Here is a 24,518-nt window from a genome sequence, read left to right as displayed (position 1 = left end):
ACTACTTGCTAGCAAATATTTTTGAATATACTGAGCTACTAGCTAGACAATTAATGAATGGCCTTTGCTAATGATCCACACATTTAGATCGTCATGATTCTAGCTAACGTTAGCCAGCTAGCTAACAACATTCTAGCTTTGGAAAAATAATCATTCTTATTAGCGCCTAGCTAACGTCCCTCTTCGTTCAAGTCGTTTCAAAAATATATTAATAGGTAACTTACTGGCTGGCTAGCTATCTCCGAATAAATGTATTTAACCTTACACCGATTGAATCACTAATGTGCATCACTACAACTAGCGAATTTAGCTAGCCAGCTCGCCAATTTAGCATTTTGCTAGCTACCCGGCAAAGGCTAAAATAATCGAGTGTCGAACTTTGCAGGGGAGAGGTCAGAAGAAACCCGAGACCAGAAATGCTGTTCATGTCATAATTTTTTGTTTTTTTGTATGAATACACATGATATTGTTTCTATAATCTCTAACCCATAGTTTGGAAGCTTTTCAAATATTATAGTATTCATCCGAGTAATATATCTAGCTACACAACCAGATGCATCGTTTTTTTTTAAGTCGAGGATGACGTCGGGCTTTTATTTTGAAAGTCACATCAACCCCGGAAGTTTTTGAAAGTGACATTTCACAAGACGTTGGACGTTTCCTGGTTCATGTTTAATCACAAATGTATTTTATATTGAAAACATATCAAATAACGATTTACAACAGAGATATCTATTTTTTTGGCATCACAGTCGTCCCGTAAATTGGTACTAAACCATGCTCGGTAGATACACAACGTGATATCGTCGAAAACAACATCAACAAAGGTAAAAATAAGCTAATAATAAGCGGCTAGCTAGTATCAATTGATCATCAGCTGGCTGCGTATTCTTTTATCGTGTAGCTGCCAGATAACTGCTATAAGACTGTCATCGCAAACTGGCTCACAGTTGTAAGGTCTAGATTAGCAATTTTGCACGATAGATAACACACCAGTCTTTAGTTTGGGTTGATCCATATTGAATAATGGCCTGTCCCGAGTTGCTAACGGTAGCTAGCTATGCTAACGTCCTTCGAAATGCTGATGTTTTGATTTTTTTCCTGGTGTGGTGGAAAGGGACGTGTTTATTTTATGACAATCTGATATATTTACGAATTGTTTCTAACCGATAATAATTGATTATGGTTTTAACTAATCATTTCAATAATAGATAGATGTATGTCATGGCACTTGTTGAAATTAAACGTTGGTTTTGGTTTCTCTTTGGCGCAACAGTTCCTTAGCTCTCACTTCCGTTATTGTGTAACATTGGGACACAACATCAGGAGTCTGTGTATTGGGAATCCAACCAATACACACCCTCACGATGTTGTGTCCCAGAGCTGGTTATCATGGTGTCTTGCACACGCAGTCAAGCCCAATGCAGAGCAGGTTATCGTGGTGTCTTGCACACACAGTCAAGCCCAATGCAGAGCTGGTTATCATGGTGTCTTGCACACGCAGTCAAGCCCAATGCAGAGCAGGTTATCACGGTGTCTTGCACACACAGCCAAGCCCAATGCAGAGCAGGTTATCGTCGTGTCTTGCACACTCAGCCAAGCCCAATGCAGAGCAGGTTATTGTGGTGTCTTGCACACACAGCCAAGCCCAATGCAGAGCAGGTTATCTTGGTGTCTTGCACACACAGCCAAGCCCAATGCAGAGCAGGTTATCTTGGTGTCTTGCACACACAGCCAAGCCCAATGCAGAGCAGGTTATCGTGGTGTCTTGCACACACAGCCAAGCCCAACGCAGCGTGTTATGGCTCAGATAAGAGAGAGGTGTTCAACCTGCTCCTCCTATTTATTTTGTAATCTTTTCTCTGCATTTTCAAACAGTGAGATCAACTCATCGCAAGAATCTCAATCCTGGATTTGTAGCACAACTGGCGGCGCACAACGATTGTCATTCTAAAGTTTGCTGGAAATAAATGCATTTGTTCCCAAATATATGCAACTCTATGTCAAACTCATGACTATTGTTTTGTCTTAGTTGTGTTACTACTGACTCCTCGAGTCTACCTCTGTTCTCTACTAGCTAGGTTTGGCATGGAGCTTGGAATTATTGTATTGTCTTAGTTGTGTATAATTGACTCCTCGGGTCTACCTCTGCTCTCTACTAGCTAGGCCTGGCATGGAGCTTGGCATTATTGTCTTAGTTGTGTATAATTGACTCCTCGGGTCTACCTCTGCTCTCTACTAGCTAGGCCTGGCATGGAGCTTGGCATTATTGTCTTAGTTGTGTATAATTGACTCCTCGGGTCTACCTCTGCTCTCTACTAGCTAGGCCTGGCATGGAGCTTGGCATTATTGTCTTAGTTGTGTATAGTTGACTCCCCGGGTCCACCTCTGCTCTCTACTAGCTAGGCCTGGCATGGAGCTTGGCATTATTGTCTTAGTTGTGTATAATTGACTCCTCGGGTCTACCTCTGCTCTCTACTAGCTAGGCCTGGTCATGGAGCTTGGCATTATTGTCTTAGTTGTGTATAATTGACTCCTCGGGTCTACCTCTGCTCTCTACTAGCTAGGTCTGGCATGGAGCTTGGCATTATTGTCTTAGTTGTGTATAATTGACTCCTCGGGTCTACATCTGCTCTCTACTAGCTAGGCCTGGCATGGAGCTTGGCATTATTGTCTTAGTTGTGTATAATTGACTCCTCGGGTCTACCTCTGCTCTCTACTAGCTAGGCCTGGCATGGAGCTTGGCATGGAGGCAGTGGAGGATGATATCTGCATTCTGAAGCATGAGACGGCGTACGGTGGAGCAGGGGAGAGCCCCGTGTCCGTGTGTGCCGGGGATGAGTCTGTAGCCTCCCACTTTGCCTTGGTCACAGCATACGAGGACATCAAGAAGAGGCTGAGAGACACGGAGAGAGAGAACACACTGCTGAGGAAGAGAGTCAAACAACTGGAAGATAAGGTACAGGATGAGGGGTGGGGCTTCATTAAGACACAACAGTAACAACGTCATACATGCATATCTTGATACAGTAAGTTCTCAGCAGTAGCAGTAAAATACAACTTTATTATCCTGATAGGGACATTGATTTATTTTTTGGGGAACAGATAAAACCTCAAATGGTCAAAGTACATCGATCTCAATTGTCATGGGTTGTTCGTACAGTAAAACATTGTCACTTATCAATATGTGTGTTGTACCCTGTAGCTGTGTGTTTTAACCTGTAGCTGTAACACTGTAGCTGTGTGTTTTAACCTGTAGCTGTGTGTTTTAACCTGTAGCTGTGTGTTGTACCCCGTAGCTGTGTGTTGTACCCCGTAGCTGTGTGTTGTACCCTGTAGCTGTGTGTTGTACCCCGTAGCTGTGTGTTGTACCCCGTAGCTGTGTGTTGTAACCCGTAGCTGTGTGTTGTACCCCGTAGCTGTGTGTTGTACCCCGTAGCTGTGTGTTGTACCCTGTAGCTGTGTGTTGTAACCTGTAGCTGTGTGTTGTAACCTGTAGCTGTGTGTTTTAACCTGTAGCTGTGTGTTGTACCCTGGTGCTGTGTGTTGTACCCTGGAGCTGTGTGTTGTACCCTGGAGCTGTGTGTTGTACCCTGGAGCTGTGTGTTGTAACCTGGAGCTGTGTGTTGTAACCCGGAGCTGTGTGTTTTAACCCGTAGCTGTGTGTTTTAACCCGTAGCTGTGTGTTGTACCCTGGTGCTGTGTGTTGTACCCTGGTGCTGTGTGTTGTACCCTGGAGCTGTGTGTTGTACCCTGGAGCTGTGTGTTGTAACCTGGAGCTGTGTGTTGTACCCTGGAGCTGTGTGTTGTAACCTGTAGCTGTGTGTTTTAACCCGTAGCTGTGTGTTTTAACCTGTGGCTGTGTGTTGTACCCTGGAGCTGTGTGTTGTAACCTGTAGCTGTGTGTTGTAACCTGGAGCTGTGTGTTGTAACCCGGAGCTGTGTGTTTTAACCCGTAGCTGTCTGTTTTAACCTGTAGCTGTGTGTTGTACCCTGGTGCTGTGTGTTGTACCCTGGAGCTGTGTGTTGTACCCTGGTGCTGTGTGTTGTACCCTGGAGCTGTGTGTTGTACCCTGGAGCTGTGTGTTGTACCCTGGAGCTGTGTGTTGTACCCTGGAGCTGTGTGTTGTAAACTGTAGCTGTGTGTTTTAACCCGTAGCTGTGTGTTTTAACCTGTGGCTGTGTGTTGTACCCTGGAGCTGTGTGTTGTACCCTGGAGCTGTGTGTTGTACCCTGGAGCTGTGTGTTGTACCCTGGAGCTGTGTGTTGTAACCTGTAGCTGTGTGTTGTAACCTGGAGCTGTGTGTTGTGTTGTAACCTGGAGCTGTGTGTTGTGTTGTAACCTGGAGCTGTGTGTTGTGTTGTAACCTGGAGCTGTGTGTTGTAACCTGGAGCTGTGTGTTGTAACCTGTAGTTGTGTTGTAACCTGTAGCTGTGTTGTAACCCGTAGCCATGTGTTGTAACTAATGTGTGGTTGTAACCTGTAGCTGTGTGTTGTAACCTGTAGCTGTGTGTTGTAACCTGTAGTTGTGTGTTGTACCCTGTAGCTGTGCGTTGCACCCTGTAGCTGTGTGTTGTAACCCGTAGCTATGTGTTGTACCCCGTGGCTGTGTGTTGTAACCTGTGGCTGTGTGTTGTAGCTGTGTGTTGTACCCTGTAGCTGTGTGTTGTACCCTGTAGCTGTGTGTTGTACCCTGTAGCTGTGTGTTGTACCCTGTAGCTGTGTGTTGTACCCTGTAGCTGTGTGTTGTAACCCGTAGCTGTGTGTTGTACCCTGTAGCTGTGTGTTGTACCCTGTGGCTGTGTGGTTGTAACCTGTAGCTGTGTGTTGTAACCTGTAGCTGTGTGTTGTACCCTGTAGCTGTGTGTTGTACCCTGTAGCTGTGTGTTGTACCCTGTAGCTGTGTGTTGTACCCTGTAGCTGTGTTGTAACCCGTAGCTGTGTGTTGTACCCCGTAGCTGTGTGTTGTACCCTGTAGCTGTGTGTTGTACCCTGTAGCTGTGTTGTAACCCGTAGCTGTGTGTTGTACCCCGTAGCTGTGTGTTGTACCCCGTAGCTGTGTGTTGTACCCCGTAGCTGTGTGTTGTACCCTGTAGCTGTGTGTTGTAACTAATGTGTGGTTGTAACCTGTAGCTGTGTGTTGTAACCTGTAGCTGTGTGTTGTACCCTGTAGCTGTGCGTTGTAACCTGTAGCTGTGTGTTGTACCCTGTAGCTGTGTGTTGTACCCCGTAGCTGTGTGTTGTACCCTGTAGCTGTGTGTTGTACCCTGTAGCTGTGTGTTGTAACTAATGTGTGGTTGTAACCTGTAGCTGTGTTGTAACCTGTAGCTGTGTTGTAACCTGTAGCTGTGTTGTACCCTGTAGCTGTGTGTTGTAACCTGTAGCTGTATTGTAACTAATGTGTGGTTGTAACCTGTAGCTGTGTGTTGTACCCTGTAGCTGTGTGTTGTACCCTGTAGCTGTGTGTTGTACCCTGGAGCTGTGTGTTGTACCCTGGACTGGAGCTGTGTGTTGTAACCTGTAGCTGTGTGTTGTAACCTGGAGCTGTGTGTTGTACCCTGTAGCTGTGTGTTTTAACCTGTAACTGTGTGTTGTAACCCGTAGCTGTGTGTTGTAACCCGTGGCTGTGTGTTGTACCCTGTAGCTGTGTGTTGTAACCTGTAGCTGTGTGTCTTAACCTGTAACTGTGTGTTGTAACCTGTAGCTGTGTGTTTTAACCTGTAGCTGTGTGTTGTACCCTGTAGCTGTGTGTTGTAACCTGTAGCTGTGTGTTTTAACCTGTAGATGTGTGTTGTAACCTGTAGCTGTGTGTTTTAACCTGTGGCTGTGTGTTGTAACCTGTGGCTGTGTGTTGTACCCTGTAGCTGTGTGTTGTACCCTGTAGCTGTGTGTTGTACCCTGTAGCTGTGTGTTGTACCCTGTAGCTGTGTTGTAACCTGTAGCTGTGTGTTGTACCCTGTAGCTGTGTGTTGTACCCTGTAGCTGTGTGTTGTACCCTGTAGCTGTGTGTTGTACCCTGTAGCTGTGTGTTGTAACCTGTAGCTGTGTGTTTTAACCTGTAGCTGTGTGTTATAACCTGTAGCTGTGTGTTGTAACCTGTGGCTGTGTGTTGTAACCTGTAGCTGTGTTGTACCCCGTAGCTGTGTGTTGTAACCCTGTAGCTGTGTGTTTTAACCTGTAGCTGTGTGTTTTAACCCGTAGCTGTGTGCTGTACCCCGTAGCTGTGTGTTGTACCACGTAGCTGTGTGCTGTACCCCGTAGCTGTGTGTTGTACCCTGTAGCTGTGTGTTGTAACCCGTAGGTGTGTTGTAACCCTTAGGTGTGTTGTACCCTGTAGCTGTGTGTTGTAGCTGTGTGTTGTACCCCGTAGCTGTGTGTTGTACCCCGTAGCTGTGTATTGTACCCCGTAGCTGTGTTGTAACCCGTAGCTGTGTTGTACCCTGTAGCTGTGTGTTGTACCCTGTAGCTGTGTGTTGTAACCCGTAGGTGTGTTGTACCCTGTAGCTGTGTGTTGTAGCTGTGTGTTGTACCCCGTAGCCGTGTGTTGTACCCCGTAGCCGTGTGTTGTAACTAATGTGTGGTTGTAACTAATGTGTGGTTGTAACCTGTAGCTGTGTTGTAACCTGTAGCTGTGTGTTGTAACCTGTAGCTGTTCAGGCCTGAAGCTCCTTCCCCTGAAGGACCCCAGTACGTCAACAAGGCCTTCAGTGCCTACCGTGGCATCTACATGGAAAAGGAGGACCTGCAGCTGGAGCTTAATAAACTGGTATGTACAGTCCACTAGGTCCAGCTGGTGTGTACAGTCCACTAGGTCCAGCTGGTGTGTACAGTCCACTAGGTCCAGCTGGCGTGGACAGTCCACTAGGTCCAGCTGGTGTGTATAGTCCACTAGGTCCAGCTGGCGTGGACAGTCCACTAGGTCCAGCTGGCGTGTATAGTCCACTAGGTCCAGCTGGCGTGGACCGTCTACTAGGTCCAGCTGGCGTGTATAGTCCACTAGGTCCAGCTGGCGTGTATAGTCCACTAGGTCCAGCTGGCGTGTATAGTCCACTAGGTCCAGCTGGCGTGTATAGTCCACTAGGTCCAGCTGGCGTGTATAGTCCACTAGGTCCAGCTGGCGTGGACAGTCCACTAGGTCCAGCTGGCGTGTATAGTCCACTAGGTCCAGCTGGCGTGGACCGTCTACTAGGTCCAGCTGGCGTGTATAGTCCACTAGGTCCAGCTGGCGTGTATAGTCCACTAGGTCCAGCTGGCGTGTATAGTCCACTAGGTCCAGCTGGCGTGTATAGTCCACTAGGTCCAGCTGGCGTGGACCGTCCGCTAGGTCCGGCTGGCGTGGACCGTCCGCTAGGTCCGGCTGGCGTGGACAGTCCGCTAGGTCCGGCTGGCGTGGACAGTCCGCTAGGTCCGGCTGGAGTGGACAGTCCGCTAGGTCCGGCTGGAGTGGACAGTCCGCTAGGTCCGGCTGGCGTGGACAGTCCGCTAGGTCCGGCTGGCGTGGACAGTCCGCTAGGTCCGGCTGGCGTGGACAGTCCGCTAGGTCCGGCTGGCGTGGACAGTCCGCTAGGTCCGGCTGAAGTGGACAGTCCGCTAGGTCCGGCTGGAGTGGACAGTCCGCTAGGTCCGGCTGGTCCGTATCTCTTCCTGTCTTTATCCTGTCTCTTTGTAACTGTCTCTCTTCCTCTCTCCTTCACTGACTCTTCATCTTTTACTCTTCATCATATCTCCCTTTTACTGTGTTTCTCTAGAAGAGGGAGAAGAGTGAGTCTGAGAGGCTCCTGAATGAGCAGCTGCAGGCCAAGGAGATGGAGCTGCTGCAGTTAAAGACTGAGATGGAGACCAGCCAAGGTACTGTACTGACCAGGGACCAGCCAAGGTACTGTACTGACCAGGGACCAGCCAAGGTACTGTAATGACCAGGGACCAGCCAAGGTACTGTAATGACCGGGGACTTAACCTCAGCCAAGGTACTGTAATGACCAGGGACTTAACCTCAGCCAAGGTACTGTAATGACCAGGGACCAGCCAAGGTACTGTAATGACCAGGGACCAGCCAAGGTACTTTAATGACCGGGGACTTAACCTCAGCCAAGGTACTTTAATGATCAGGGACCAGCCAAGGTACTGTAATGACCAGGGACCAGCCAAGGTACTGTAATGACCAGGGACCAGCCAAGGTACTGTAATGACCGGGGACTTAACCTCAGCCAAGGTACTGTAATGACCAGGGACCAGCCAAGGTACTGTAATGACCGGGGACTTAACCTCAGCCAAGGTACTGTAATGACCGGGGACTTAACCTCAGCCAAGGTACTGTAATGACCAGGGACCAGCCAAGGTACTGTAATGACCAGGGACCAGCCAAGGTACTGTAATGACCAGGGACCAGCCAAGGTACTGTAATGACCGGGGACCAGCCAAGGTACTGTAATGACCAGGGACCAGCCAAGGTACTGTAATGACCAGGGACCAGCCAAGGTACTGTAATGACCGGGGACTTAACCTCAGCCAAGGTACTGTAATGACCGGGGACCAGCCAAGGTATTGTAATGACCAGGGACCAGCCAAGGTACTGTAATGACCGGGGACTTAACCTCAGCCAAGGTACTGTAATGACCGGGGACTTAACCTCAGCCAAGGTACTGTAATGACCAGGGACCAGCCAAGGTACTGTAATGACCGGGGACTTAACCTCAGCCAAGGTACTGTAATGACCAGGGACCAGCCAAGGTACTTTAATGACCAGGGACCAGCCAAGGTACTTTAATGATCAGGGACCAGCCAAGGTACTTTAATGACCAGGGACCAGCCAAGGTACTGTAATGACCAGGGACCAGCCAAGGTACTTTAATGATCAGGGACCAGCCAAGGTACTGTAATGACCAGAGACCAGCCAAGGTACTGTAATGACCGGGGACTTAACCTCAGCCAAGGTACTGTAATGACCGGGGACTTAACCTCAGCCAAGGTACTGTAATGACCAGGGACCAGCCAAGGTACTGTAATGACCGGGGACCAGCCAAGGTACTGTAATGACCAGGGACCAGCCAAGGTACTGTAATGACCAGGGACCAGCCAAGGTACTGTAATGACCAGGGACCAGCCAAGGTACTGTAATGACCGGGGACTTAACCTCAGCCAAGGTACTGTACTGACCAGGGACCAGCCAAGGTACTGTAATGACCAGCGACCAGCCAAGGTACTGTAATGACCAGGGACCAGCCAAGGTACTTTAATGACCAGGGACCAGCCAAGGTACTGTAATGACCAGGGACTTAACCTCAGCCAAGGTACTTTAATGATCAGGGACCAGCCAAGGTACTGTAATGACCAGAGACCAGCCAAGGTACTGTAATGACCGGGGACTTAACCTCAGCCAAGGTACTGTAATGACCAGGGACCAGCCAAGGTACTTTAATGACCAGGGACCAGCCAAGGTACTGTAATGACCAGGGACTTAACCCCAGCCAAGGTACTGTAATGACCAGGGACCAGCCAAGGTACTGTAATGACCAGGGACCAGCCAAGGTACTGTACTGACCAGGGACCAGCCAAGGTACTGTACTGACCAGGGACCAGCCAAGGTACTGTAATGACCAGGGACCAGCCAAGGTACTGTAATGACCAGAGACCAGCCAAGGTACTGTAATGACCGGGGACCAGCCAAGGGACTGTAATGACCAGGGACTTAACCTCAGCCAAGGTACTGTAATGACCAGGGACCAGCCAAGGTACTGTAATGACCGGGGACTTAACCTCAGCCAAGGTACTGTAATGACCAGGGACCAGCCAAGGTACTGTAATGACCGGGGACTTAACCTCAGCCAAGGTACTGTAATGACCAGGGACCAGCCAAGGTACTGTAATGACCAGGGACTTAACCTCAGCCAAGGTACTGTAATGACCAGGGACCAGCCAAGGTACTTTAATGATCAGGGACCAGCCAAGGTACTGTAATGACCAGAGACCAGCCAAGGTACTGTAATGACCGGGGACTTAACCTCAGCCAAGGTACTGTAATGACCGGGGACTTAACCTCAGCCAAGGTACTGTAATGACCGGGGACCAGCCAAGGTACTGTAATGACCAGGGACCAGCCAAGGTACTGTAATGACCGGGGACTTAACCTCAGCCAAGGTACTGTAATGACCGGGGACTTAACCTCAGCCAAGGTACTGTACTGACCAGGGACCAGCCAAGGTACTGTAATGACCAGGGACCAGCCAAGGTACTGTAATGACCGGGGACTTAACCTCAGCCAAGGTACTGTAATGACCGGGGACTTAACCTCAGCCAAGGTACTGTAATGACCAGGGACCAGCCAAGGTACTGTAATGACCAGGGACCAGCCAAGGTACTGTAATGACCAGGGACCAGCCAAGGTACTGTAATGACCAGGGACCAGCCAAGGTACTGTAATGACCGGGGACTTAACCTCAGCCAAGGTACTGTACTGACCAGGGACCAGCCAAGGTACTGTAATGACCAGCGACCAGCCAAGGTACTGTACTGACCAGGGACCAGCCAAGGTACTGTACTGACCAGGGACCAGCCAAGGTACTGTAATGACCAGGGACCAGCCAAGGTACTGTAATGACCAGGGACCAGCCAAGGTACTGTACTGACCAGGGACCAGCCAAGGTACTGTAATGACCAGGGACCAGCCAAGGTACTGTACTGACCAGGGACCAGCCAAGGTACTTTAATGACCAGGGACCAGCCAAGGTACTGTAATGACCAGGGACCAGCCAAGGTACTGTAATGACCAGGGACCAGCCAAGGTACTGTACTGACCAGGGACTTAACCTCAGCCAAGGTGTAATGACCAGGATTTTCCCTAATGTCCAGCTAAGGGACAGTTCATGCCCATGACTTTTCACTGAGTCTAGACGCTCAAATCCCAATGTGCCCACTATTCCCACAGACAAGCTAGAGTGTTCATTGTTCAACCCTCTACCCTGATGTTCAATGTTCCTCCCAGACAAGCTAGAGTGTTCATTGTTCAACCCTCTACCCTGATGTTCAATGAGCACTCTAGCTTGTCTGGGAGGAACATTGAACATCAGGGTAGAGGGTTGAACAATGTTCCTCCCAGACAAGCTAGAGTGTTCATTGTTCAACCCTCTACCCTGATGTTCAATGTTCCTCCCAGACAACCTAGAGTTCATTGTTCAACGCTCTACCCTGATGTTCAACGTTTTTAGTGTTACAGAAATAGAAGGGGACTGATGTCACATGACCCAGAAGTGACAAAGTTGTATTGTAACCGTGTGTGTGTGTGTGTGTGTTCTCTCTCTCCATAGTGATGAAGTCTCTAACCAGTACTCAGGACTACTGGCAGGTGGACAGGATCAACAGTGAACTGAAGATGCATACGCTGCAGGAGGAGTTGGAGAGGATGACTCTGGAGAAGAACCGCCTACAGGAACACTGTGGGGTAAGACTATGTGGATACAGAACTAGTGTGTTTCATTCACAAAGGTTCTGATGACTGTCTGTTGACCCCAAAACCCTGGTGAAGGTCTGTTGACCCCAAAACCCTGGTGAAGGTCTGTTGACCCCAAAACCCTGGTGAAGGTCTGTTGACCCCAAAACCCTGGTGAAGGTCTGTTGATCCCAAAACCCTGGTGAAGGTATGTTGACCCCGAAACCCTGGTGAAGGTATGTTGACCCCGAAACCCTGGTGAAGGTATGTTGACCCCAAAACCCTGGTGAAGGTATGTTGACCCCAAAACCCTGATGGTCTGTTGACCCCAAACCCTGGTGAAGGTATGTTGACCCCCAAACCCTGGTGAAGGTATGTTGACCCCAAAACCCTGATGAAGGTATGTTGACCCAAAAACCCAGTGAAGATCTGTTGACCAAAAAAACTTTGTTTGAGGTCCATTAACACACATTGTGGATCAACCAGAATGCCAGTGTAGTTTGCCGGGCTTTCTTATCCAGACATGGTCTGTGAACTACGCTCTTATTCTAGGGTTTCATTTTATAACTCTTTTGATGACCTCCTCTTCCTAGGATTCTTCTGGAACTGACTGTGACCAGAATCACGTGGAGTCTAACCCCAGGTATGTCCTTCATCTCCTCAGAAATACTTCTTCGGGTTTGACACCAGGGGGAAAGATCTCACAAAATAAATTAATGCAGAATTTTGCCCCATTTGAAACACCTGTCATAGTGTAAATGCCATACATCAGCCACCAGGTGGAGACAAAGCTTTGTTTACCTAAAGCCGGGTAGATCAATGTCTGTAGTTTACCTAGCAACAGGGTTCACTTTCAATAAGAAACTCGTCTGAGTACTGGGACATGCCACTCAGATAGATGGATCGTACTAGAATAGACGAGGATGCATGCCACTCAGATAGACGGATCGTACTAGAATAGACTAGGATGCATGCCACTCAGATAGACGGATCGTACTAGAATAGACTAGGATGCATGCCACTCAGATAGACGGATCGTACTAGAATAGACTAGGATGCATGCCACTCAGATAGACGGATCGTACTAGAATAGACTAGGATGCATGCCACTCAGATAGACGGATCGTACTAGAATAGACTAGGATGCGTGCCACAGAAATTCAAGGCATCAGTTGTTGCAAAACAACCAACTCTGCCAGTTGTCCCATGCCGATGAACACTAATATCTTATCTCTCTTACACTGGCTCTATTATACACACACTGGCTCTATATACACACACTGTCTCTATATACACTCACTGGCTCTATATACACTCACTGGCTCTATTATACACACACTGGCTTTGTATACACACACTGGCTCTATATACACTCACTGGCTCTATATACACTCACTGGCTCTATATACACTCACTGGCTCTATATACACACACTGTCTCTATATACACTCACTGGCTCTATATATGCTCACTTGCTCTATATACACTCACTGGTTCTGAATACACTCACTGGACTCACTGGCTCTATATACACTCACTGGCTCTATATACACACACTGTCTCTATATACACTCACTGTCTCTATATACACTCACTGGCTCTATATACACTCACTGGCTCTATATACACTCACTGGCTCTATATACACTCACTGGCTCTATATACACTCACTGGCTCTATATACACACACTGTCTCTATATACACTCACTGGCTCTATATATGCTCACTTGCTCTATATACACTCACTGGTTCTGAATACACTCACTGGACTCACTGGCTCTATATACACTCACTGGCTCTATTTACACTCACTGACTCTATGTACACTCACTGGCTCTATATACACTCACTGCACTCACTGGCTCTATATACACTCACTGGCTCTATATACACTCACTGGCTCTATATATACTCACTGGCTCTATATACACTCACTGGTTCTATATACACTCACTGGTTCTGAATACACTCACTGGACTCACTGGCTCTATATACACTCACTGGCTCTATATACACTCACTGGCTCTATATACACTCACTGGCTCTATATACACTCACTGGCTCTATATACAGTGCCTTGCGAAAGTATTCGGCCCCCTTGAACTTTGCGACCTTTTGCCACATTTCAGGCTTCAAACATAAAGATATAAAACTGTATTTTTTTGCGAAGAATCAACAACAAGTGGGACACAATCATGAAGTGAAACGACATTTATTGGATATTTCAAACTTTTTTAACAAATCAAAAATTGAAAAATTGGGCGTGCAAAATTATTCAGCCCCTTTACTTTCAGTGCATCAAACTCTCTCCAGAAGTTCAGTGAGGATGTCTGAATGATCCAATGTTGACCTAAATGACTAATGATGATAAATACAATCCACCTGTGTGTAATCAAGTCTCCGTATAAATGCACCTGCACTGTGATAGTCTCAGAGGTCCGTTAAAAGCGCAGAGAGCATCATGAAGAACAAGGAACACACCAGGCAGGTCCGAGATACTGTTGTGAAGAAGTTTAAAGCCGGATTTGGATACAAAAAGATTTCCCAAGCTTTAAACATCCCAAGGAGCACTGTGCAAGCGATAATATTGAAATGGAAGGAGTATCAGACCACTGCAAATCTACCAAGACCTGGCCGTCCCTCTAAACTTTCAGCTCATACAAGGAGAAGACTGATCAGAGATGCAGCCAAGAGGCCCATGATCACTCTGGATGAACTGCAGAGATCTACAGCTGAGGTGGGAGACTCTGTCCATAGGACAACAATCAGTCGTATATTGCACAAATCTGGCCTTTATGGAAGAGTGGCAAGAAGAAAGCCATTTCTTAAAGATATCCATAAAAAGTGTTGTTTAAAGTTTGCCACAAGCCACCTGGGAGACACACCAAACATGTGGAAGGTGCTCTGATCAGATGAAACCAAAATTGAACTTTTTGGCAACAATGCAAAACGTTACGTTTGGCGTAAAAGCAACACAGCTCATCACCCTGACCACACCATCCCCACTGTCAAACATGGTTGTGGCAGCATCATGGTTTGGGCCTGCTTTTCTTCAGCAGGGACAGGGAAGATGGTTGAAATTGATGGGAAGATGGATGGAGCCAAATACAGGACCATTCTGGAAGAAAACCTGATGGAGTCTGCAAAAGACCTGAGACTGGGACGGAGATTTGTCTTCCAACAAGACAATGATCCAAAACATAAAGCAAAATCTACAATGGAATGGTTCAAAAATAAACATATCCAGGTGTTAGAATGGCCAAGTCAAAGTCCAGACCTGAATCCAATCGAGAATCTGTGGAAAGAACTGAAAACTGCTGTTCACAAACGCTCTCCATCCAACCTCACTGAGCTCGAGCTGTTTTGCAAGGAGGAATGGGAAAAAATTTCAGTCTCTCGATGTGCAAAACTGATAGAGACATACCCCAAGCGACTTACAGCTGTAATCGCAGCAAAAGGTGGCGCTACAAAGTATTAACTTAAGGGGGCTGAATAATTTTGCACGCCCAATTTTTCAGTTTTTGATTTGTTAAAAAAGTTTGAAATATCCAATAAATGTCGTTCCACTTCATGATTGTGTCCCACTTGTTGTTGATTCTTCACAAAAAAATACAGTTTTATATCTTTATGTTTGAAGCCTGAAATGTGGCAAAAGGTCGCAAAGTTCAAGGGGGCCGAATACTTTCGCAAGGCACTGTGTATATATATATATATATATATATATATATATATATATATATATATATACACACACCATACGCTCACACAAACATATTGACGCCACACACAGACACTCTTTCACTCTTCACACTCTTCACGTTGCTGCTACTCTGTTTATTGTCTATCCTGATTGCCAAGACACTTTCACCAACATGTACATATTACCTGGTACCCCTGCCTCTGTACTGGTACTCCTTGTATATAGTCTCATTACTACCTGGTACCCCTGCACAGTGACTCTCTACTCCTTGTATATAGTCTCATTACTACCTGGTACCCCTGCACAGTGACTCTCTACTCCTTGTATATAGTCTCATTACTACCTGGTACCCCTGCACAGTGACTCTGTTCTCCTTGTATATAGTCTCATTACTACCTGGTACTCCTGCACAGTGACTCTGTACTCCTTGTATATAGTCTCATTACTACCTGGTACCCCTGCACAGTGACTCTGTACTCCTTGTATATAGTCTCATTACTACCTGGTACCCCTGCACAGTGACTCTGCACTCCTTGTATATAGTCTCATTACTACCTGGTCCCCCTGCACAGTGACTCTACTCATTGTATATAGTTATTGTTATTTTATTGTGTTACTATTTCCTAGTTTATTTAGCAAATGTTTCATACTTAAACTCTGCATGGTTGGGAAATGTCTGGCGAAGAAGCATTCCACTGTAAAGTCCACGACAGCTGTGTGTATCAGGAGCGTTTGACAAATACAAAAAGGGATTTGATCTCATTTGGACCTCCAGTACATTATTATGTCCACTAGTGGGCGCTACAGACCCAGAGTTTGATTCATAGAGAACAAAGTAATAGCCTTTAATCACACTGAACAGGTGCCTGTCTGACACGATTCCTTCTCCATCCTGTGAATCTCACAGAGACATTGTAAAGCCCGAGTATCTTTTAAGTGTAAAGGTTTGAAAAGCACTTGGCAAATAAATATGTTAGAATTAAGTAGAAAATCAGTAACGTTGTAGATTTTTATTTTTTACTTTAGTTTTTATCCCGTGCTCTCTCTCTCTCTGCTGAGTCCGGTTTAGTCAACGTGTTCGTGAGATCTGTGCTCCTCTACAAGGCAGTCTTCCAGGTGCTGCCACCAACATCACGTCTCAATCTCCCTTTTTGATGCTCATAACATCTTCTTGCATCTTGACCCTATAATAGAAAATATACATTTAGGTCTTTTGCGTTTTAACATTTAATTGATAGAAGAAAAATCCTTTAACATTATATGTATTTTTATGTATTTATTTTTAATATTCTGGAACTGCAGGGGAAAGTGGCAGCATTACTGTTTTCACATTAATCACAGTCTGTGTATTCCTGATTAAAGTATGTATTGTGCAAATGGTCCTGTAGATGAATGTAGGAGTGTTGTCCTGTCTCATTGTCGTGTTGTTATTCTACAGCGATAAGGCAGTGCTACAGTCCTATGAGGCCCTGGCCACTGAGATCTCCTCTCTACACTCAGTGTTGAAACAACAGTCTGACCTGGTGAAGAAGCTAGCAGCTAGCAGACGAGGTGAGTTACAAACCGCAGCTAGCAGACGAGGTGAGTTACAATCTACAGCTAGCAGCTCACAGACGAGGTGAGTTACAAACTACAGCTCGCAGCTAGCAGACGAGGTGAGTTACAAACCGCAGCTAGCAGCTAACAGACGAGGTGAGTTACAGACCGCAGCTAGCAGCTAACAGACGAGGTGTGTTACAAACTACAGCTAGCAGCTCACAGACGAGGTGAGTTAAAACCACAGCTAGCAGACGAGGTGAGTTACAAACCACAGCTAGCAGATAACAGACGAGGTGAGTTACAAACCGCAGCTAGCAGCTAACAGACGAGGTGAGTTACAAACCACAGCTAGCAGCTAACAGACGAGGTGAGTTACAAACCACAGCTAGCAGCTAACAGACGAGGTAAATTCTAAACCACAGCTAGCAGCTAACAGACGAGGTAAATTCTAAACCGCAGCTAGCAGCTAACAGACGAGGTAAATTCTAAACCGCAGCTAGCAGCTAACAGACGAGGTAAATTCTAAACCGCAGCTAGCAGCTAACAGACGAGGTAAATTCTAAACCGCAGCTAGCAGCTAACAGACGAGGTAAATTCTAAACCGCAGCTAGCAGCTAACAGACGAGGTAAATTCTAAACCGCAGCTAGCAGCTAACAGACGAGGTAAATTCTAAACCGCAGCTAGCAGACGAGGTAAATTCTAAACCGCAGCTAACAGACGAGGTAAATTCTAAACCGCAGCTAGCAGCTAACAGACGAGGTAAATTCTAAACCGCAGCTAGCAGCTAACAGACGAGGTAAATTCTAAACCGCAGCTAGCAGCTAACAGACGAGGTAAATTCTAAACCGCAGCTAGCAGCTAACAGACGAGGTAAATTCTAAACCGCAGCTAGCAGAGAAGGTAAATTCTAAACCGCAGCTAACAGACTAGGTAAATTCTAAACCGCAGCTAGCAGCTAACAGACGAGGTAAATTCTAAACCGCAGCTAGCAGCTAACAGAGAAGTCCTGGCTGGGGGCACTTTCAGCAGACGGTCCTGTAATGATCTGGAAGGTTGCAGACAGAAATGTCTTGACGTGTGTATTTTCTAGGTAATGTATTTCTATCTGAACAATCCAGGATAATGTGCCCTCATTAACATAATCCCTGTGTATGAGGGAGAGGGCCTCGGACGAAAGAGCAGATCGTCTGACGTATTGCTGCTTATTTAGTGTAGAGAAATGAATGTTTTCTCTTCAAGTTCCCTTCCTCCTTCTCTCTGAGTGATAACGAAACCCAACCTGTCTTTTCACACATCTTAAAACAACATGCCATCAGCTAGGTGGAGAAAGAGGGATTCTACTGTAGGCTAGGTGGAGAAAGAGGGATTCTACTGGAGGCTAGGTGGAGAAAGAGGGATGCTACTGGAGGCTAGGTGGAGAAAGAGGGATTCTACTGTAGGCTAGGTGGAGAAAGAGGGATTCTACTGTAGGCTAGGTGGAGAAAGAGGGATTCTACTGGAGGCTAGGTGGAGAAAGAGGGATGCTACTGTAGGCTAGGTGGTAGTAAGAGGGATTCTACTGGAGGCTAGGTGGAGAAAGAGGGATTCTACTGGAGGCTAGGTGGAGAGAGAGGGATTCTACTGGAGGCTAGGTGGAGAAAGAGGGATTCTACTGGAGGCTAGGTGGAGAAAGAGGGATTCTACTGTAGGCTAGGTGGAGAAAGAGGGGTTCTACTGGAGGCTAGGTGGAGAAAGAGGGATTCTACTGGAGGCTAGGTGGAGAAAGAGGGATTCTACTGGAGGCTAGGTGGAAGAGAGAGGGATTCTACTGGAGGCTAGGTGGAGAAAGAGGGATTCTACTGTAGGCTAGGTGGAGAAAGAGGGATTCTACTGTAGGCTAGGTGGAGAAAGAGGGATTCTACTGGAGGCTAGGTGGAAGAAAGAGGGATTCTACTGGAGGCTAGGTGGAGAAAGAGGGATTCTACTGGAGGCTAGGTGGAGAAAGAGGGATGCTACTGTAGGCTAGGTGGAAGAGAGAGGGATTCTACTGTAGGCTAGGTGGAGAAAGAGGGATTCTACTGGAGGCTAGGTGGAGAAAGAGGGATTCTACTGGAGGCTAGGTGAAGAAAGAGGGATTCTACTGGAGGCTAGGTGGAGAAAGAGGGATGCTACTGTAGGCTAGGTGGAAGAGAGAGGGATTCTACTGTAGGCTAGGTGGAGAAAGAGGGATTCTACTGGAGGCTAGGTGAAGAAAGAGGGATTCTACTGGAGGCTAGGTGGAGAAAGAGGGATGCTACTGTAGGCTAGGTTGAAGAGAGAGGGATTCTACTGTAGGCTAGGTGGAGAAAGAGGGATGCTACTGTAGGCTAGGTGGAGAAAGAGGGATTCTACTGGAGGCTAGGTTGAAGAGAGAGGGATTCTACTGGAGGCTAGGTGGAGAAAGAGGGATTCTACTGGAGGCTAGGTGGAGAAAGAGGGATTCTACTGGAGGCTAGGTGGAGAAAGAGGGATTCTACTGGAGGCTAGGTGGAGAAAGAGGGATTCTACTGGAGGCTAGGTGGAGAAAGAGGGATTCTACTGGAGGCTAGGTGGAGAAAGAGGGATTCTACTGGAGGCTAGGTGGAGAAAGAGGGATGCTACTGTAGGCTAGGTGGAGAAAGACAGCTGAGCTATTATCATAGCACTACAACGGTAGAGGATATATTAGCTTTAATATCCTATCTCTCTTTCCTGTTCTGATGTTTTTCACCCCTGAAGAGATGTAGTTTGTTGCTATTCTCTTTGTGGAACAGGGGACCAAACAAGAGGTGTAAATTAGAATGATATATAAAGAGCAAATATATTTATTCTCGTGAATATCCCAGTCTAATCCTGTTTCGTAGATGAGAGAGAAAAAGGGGAGAGATGTATTTATTCAAAGACACCGAGCATCTGTATTCGTCAGAGGTTCTTACCCACGAAATCACTTTTATTCAAATGGGAAACTCTCATGAGACTGTCTCTCTCTCTCTCTCTCTCTCTCTTCCATCAAACACAGAGGAACTCTCATTTAAACTTTATTATTATCTGCTCAACATGATGATTGGATAGAAAATCAATGATGTGTGTGTCTAATGTTGCATGTGTTTTGTGCTGCATATTAAAGAGGGTGTGTGTGTGTGAGATGTTTGACTGAACTGCTCTGACTCTCTTTACCATAGAAATAAATATATATTCTCTTTAAATATTGTTGCTAAGCCATGTTATCTCTTGAGGGATGCATCTCTCTAAAAGCCTTAATCAGGCCTGTGTGTGTTGTGTTTCTGAAGCCTGTCTAGTTCTGAAGGGAACGTCAGGGGTGTGATTCTCACTCCCATCTCTCCTCACACTACTCAGCCCAATTAGCTATACAGCCTCTGGAAACTACAGTGTCTGGTTGGCTGTCCCTCTGTCTGTATGTCTGTCGCTCTGCCTGTCTGTCCCTCTGTCTGTCTGTATGTCTGTCGCTCTGCCTGTCTGTCCCTCTGCCTGTCTGTATGGCTGTCGCTCTGCCTGTCTGTCCCTCTGCCTGCCTATCTGTATGGCTGTCGCTCTGCCTGTCGCTCTGCCGGTCTGTATGCCTGTCGCTCTGCCTGTCGCTCTGCCTGTCGCTCTGCCTGTCTGTATGCCCGTCGCTCTGCCTGTCTGTATGGCTGTCGCTCTGCCTGTCGCTCTGCCTGTCGCTCTGCCTGTCTGTATGTTTGTCCCTCTGCCTGTCTGCATGGCTGTTCGTCTGTCTGTCGGTCTGTCGCGCTGCCTGTCTGTCTACATGTCTGCCTGTCTGTCTACATGTCTGCCTGTCTGTCTACATGTCTGCCTGTCTGCCCGTCACTATGTCTGCCTGTCTGTCTACATGTCTGCCTGTCTGTCTACACGTCTGCCTGTCTGTCTACATGTCTGCCTGTCTGTCTACATGTCTGTCTGTCTGCCTACATGTCTGTCTGTCCGTCACTATGTCTGTCTGTCTGTCCGTCACTATGTCTGTCTGTCTGTCCGTCACTATGTCTGTCTACATGTCTGCCTGTCTGTCCGTCACTATGTCTGCCTGTCTGTCCGTCACTATGTCTGTCTGTCTGTCTGTCTGTCTGCCTGTCTACATGTCTGCCTGTCTGTCCGTCACTGTCTGCCTGTCTGTCTACATGTCTGTCTGTCTGTCTACATGTCTGTCTGTCTGCCTACATGTCTGTCTGTCCGTCACTATGTCTGTCTGTCTGTCCGTCACTATGTCTGTCTGTCTGTCCGTCACTATGTCTGTCCGTCACTCTACATGTCTGCCTGTCTGTCCGTCACTATGTCTGTCTACATGTCTGCCTGTCTGTCCGTCACTATGTCTGTCTGTCTGTCTACATGTCTGCCTGTCTACATGTCTGCCTGTCTGTCCGTCACTTTGTCTGCCTGTCTGTCCGTCACTGTCTGTCTGTCTGTCTACATGTCTGTCTGTCTGTCTACATGTCTGTCTGTCTGTCTACATGTCTGCCTGTCTGTCTACATGTCTGCCTGTCTGTCTACATGTCTGCCTGTCTGTCCGTCACTATGTCTGCCTGTCTGTCCGTCACTATGTCTGCCTGTCTGTCTGTCACTTTGATTTCTAGAGGACTAAACTAAAATGCTGACTGAATGTAAGATAAATAATTTCTTAATAAATATTTGTCTATTATATTCACACACTGTTTACTAATTTCTTTTCAGCATCACCCAACCCAACCACATATCCCTAAAGGTACACACTGTCAGCATCACCCAACCACACCTCCCTCAAGGTACACAGGAACAATCTTTAATTAATTAGCCTAGTTATTGGCATTCATCCAACGTAGAGGATAATGGATATCAATCAACAGCATTTAGACTTGATTATTGAGCCCAAAAGATTACTAGAGCCAGTCACGCTAACTGAAATGATTACTAGAACCAGTCACGCTAACTGAAATGATAACTAGAACCAGTCACCCTAACTGAAATGATTACCAGAGCCAGTCACCCTAACTGAAATGATTACTAGAGCCAGTCACCCTAACTGAAATGATTACTAGAGCCAGTCACACTAACTGAAATGATTACTAGAGCCAGTCACCCTAACTGAAATGATTACTAGAGCCAGTCACCCTAACTGAAATGATTACTAGAGCCAGTCATAATAACTGAAATGATTACTAGAGCCAGTCACACTAACTGAAATGATTACTAGAGCCAGTCATACAAACTGAAATGATAACTAGAACCAGTCACACTAACTGAAATGATAACTAGAACCAGTCACCCTAACGGAAATGATTACTAGAGCCAGTCACACTAACTGAAATGATAACTAGAACCAGTCACACTAACTAAAATGATAACTAGAACCAGTCACACTAACTGAAATGATTACTAGAACCAGTCACCCTAACTGAAATGATTACCAGAGCCAGTCACTCTAACTGAAATGATTACTAGAGCCAGTCACACTAACTGAAATGATTACTAGAGCCAGTCACACTAACTGAAATGATTACTAGAACCAGTCACCCTAACTGAAATGATTACTAGAGCCAGTCATAATAACTGAAATGATTACTAGAGCCAGTCATAATAACTGAAATGATTACTAGAGCCAGTCACCCTAACTGAAATGATTACTAGAGCCAGTCATAATAACTGAAATGATTACTAAAGCCAGTCACACTAACTGAAATGATTACTAGAACCAGTCACCCTAACTGAAATGATTACTAGAGCCAGTCATAACTGAAATGATTACTAGAGCCAGTCACAATAACTGAAATGATTACTAGAGCCAGTCACCCTAACTGAAATGATTACTAGAGCCAGTCATAATAACTGAAATGATTACTAGAGCCAGTCACCCTAACTGAAATGATTACTAGAGCCAGTCATAATAACTGAAATGATTACTAAAGCCAGTCACACTAACTGAAATGATTACTAGAACCAGTCACCCTAACTGAAATGATTACTAGAGCCAGTCATAACTGAAATGATTACTAGAGCCAGTCACCCTAACTGAAATGATTACTAGAGCCAGTCACTCTAACTGAAATGATTACTAGAGCCAGTCACACTAACTGAAATGATTACTAGAGCCAGTCATACAAACTGAAATGATAACTAGAACCAGTCACACTAACTGAAATGATAACTAGAACCAGTCACCCTAACGGAAATGATTACTAGAGCCAGTCACACTAACTGAAATGATAACTAGAACCAGTCACACTAACTGAGAATAATAACTAGAACCAGTCACCCTAACTGAAATGATTACCAGAGCCAGTCACTCTAACTGAAATGATTACTAGAGCCAGTCATAATAACTTAATCAAGACAGTGGAATAAATGGTGTTGCGATACGAAGAGAGTTCCATGGACAAAGGACTGCAACATAATCCTAATGAATATTCTCTGGTCTTCATGAACAGTCAGGTGTGATGAGTTGCTTTGTTTGAATATGGTGTGTTGAAATTGATTTATTTTCTTGAGTGCTGCTTTTGGGGTTGGTGCCTGTCTGGCTGTCTGTCCCTCTGCTTTGGGGTAGGTGGCAAGGGTGATGGTGCCTGTCTGGCTGTCTGTCCCTCTGCTTTGGGGTAGGTGGCAAGGGTGATTGTGCTAAATACTGGGTCTTGTTCAGCAGGGCATAACGTTGTAGAACATAATGCAACTGAAAACCAACAATTGGTGTCATTGTACCAGTTCAGTTTAGTACCAAAACAACCGTGTCAAAATGTTTCCTCCTGTTTGACGTCTGCTGAACACAACCAGGTAAAAACATTCTAATTATCTGACAACCTGATTTTGAAGCAAGTTAAAGAAAATGTTTGTGCCCTTCTCTCTCCAGCTGCACCAACTGTCCCTGTCCAGTGCCTGGACGATGTGGAGAAGAACCTGAACCATCGAACAGTCCGCATGACCGTGCCCCGAGCCCCTAGTGCCCCCCCTGTCCCCTCCAGCTCTGGCCGGCCCTGCCTTCCCCCTGTGGGCCCCCCGGCTCTGGAGGGTCTCAGGGAGGACTACTGGCCAAACGGTCCCTGGTCCAGCCACTACCCTGGAGCCTTGGGTCTGGACAGTACGAGCCCTGTCCTCCTGCCTCCTCCTCCTCTCAACCAGGCCTCTCTAGATGACTCCTCCTGGTCCTTCCCATCCCCGCCCAAACCCAGCGACGCCCTCTTCTGGGAGGGCCAGAGGCAGGGTGTGAGCCAGGGCAGCCCCATCCACTCCTCCAGGGGTAGTACCCCCATGAGCCCTAATGGAGACTGGGCCAAGCCCCCACCCTACTGAGGTGGAGAACCCCCTGGCTCTAAGCCTGCCCTGCCGTGCAACACCTAACCTGCCTTAAGATGAGGAGACAACTCCTATGGACTCTCCAGCCTGGGCAACTTGCTCCAGGATGATTCAACGAGCCACAGAGCAAACCACGGGAGGAGCTTCTGATGGGCGACTCTCTGACCCCGCCCAGACACACTGATGACTCCTCCCCTCCCTGGGAATCAGGTGGCAGAGAAAGGAAGGGTCTCATCGACCCAACAGAGAAAGATGATGGGATGAGTCCTGGACAGCCAGATTATAACTGTGTTTATGTGTGTGTATCCCATACTGGTATTGACTAGAGCTCAAAGCTGTAGTGAACTAATCCACAGTCTGACTGCTGTTCAACTTTAAGCCCCTCCCTCCTAATGTGACTTATTTACATGTTATGCATTATAAAGGTATATAGTCAATCCTCCCGTTATCTGTCCTTAATAATATAGAGGTCATAGTGTGTCTGCGCTGTAAAAGGTACTGATATATATATATATATATACCCCCCAGTAAGCACCTAAAGCTGTTTTAATCACACAACACAGCGTGGCCTCGTGG

At 46.7% G+C, this 24,518-nt stretch overlaps 1 protein-coding gene across 2 annotated transcripts; it reads left to right on the top strand.

Annotated features, from left to right (window-relative positions):
* The first annotated feature begins 628 nt into the window (after positions 1-628).
* azi2 (5-azacytidine induced 2) lies at positions 629-24,381 on the top strand. Of its 2 annotated transcripts, none has more exons than XM_064946883.1 (8): positions 629-827; positions 2,728-2,959; positions 6,651-6,767; positions 7,750-7,849; positions 11,305-11,438; positions 12,020-12,069; positions 16,566-16,678; positions 23,500-24,381. In XM_064946883.1, exons 2-8 carry the CDS (start codon positions 2,735-2,737, stop codon positions 23,937-23,939), a joined length of 1,179 nt encoding a protein of 392 aa, XP_064802955.1. In that variant the 5' UTR covers positions 629-827; positions 2,728-2,734; the 3' UTR covers positions 23,940-24,381. The 2 variants fall into 2 exon arrangements, with proteins under 2 accessions (XP_064802955.1, XP_064802954.1); XM_064946882.1 differs by having other exon boundaries at positions 2,724-2,959.
* The last annotated feature ends 137 nt before the right edge of the window (positions 24,382-24,518 follow it).

The sequence above is a fragment of the Oncorhynchus masou genome, chromosome 29 (assembly GCF_036934945.1).
Source record: "Oncorhynchus masou masou isolate Uvic2021 chromosome 29, UVic_Omas_1.1, whole genome shotgun sequence".
NCBI lineage: Eukaryota > Metazoa > Chordata > Actinopteri > Salmoniformes > Salmonidae > Oncorhynchus > Oncorhynchus masou.
This window is presented reverse-complemented; position numbering and strand designations above follow the sequence as displayed.

What these genes read in the sequence shown, in the direction of transcription:
- azi2 (XM_064946883.1), top strand. Translation starts at nt 2,735, where the DNA reads ATGGAGCTTGGCATGGAGGCAGTGGAGGATGATATCTGCATTCTGAAG. An exon ending in AGCTGGAGCTTAATAAACTG is followed by an intron (nt 6,768 to 7,749) that starts GTATGTACAGTC and finishes GTGTTTCTCTAG; the next exon opens with AAGAGGGAGAAGAGTGAGTC. An exon ending in GCTAGCAGCTAGCAGACGAG is followed by an intron (nt 16,679 to 23,499) that starts GTGAGTTACAAA and finishes TTCTCTCTCCAG; the next exon opens with CTGCACCAACTGTCCCTGTC.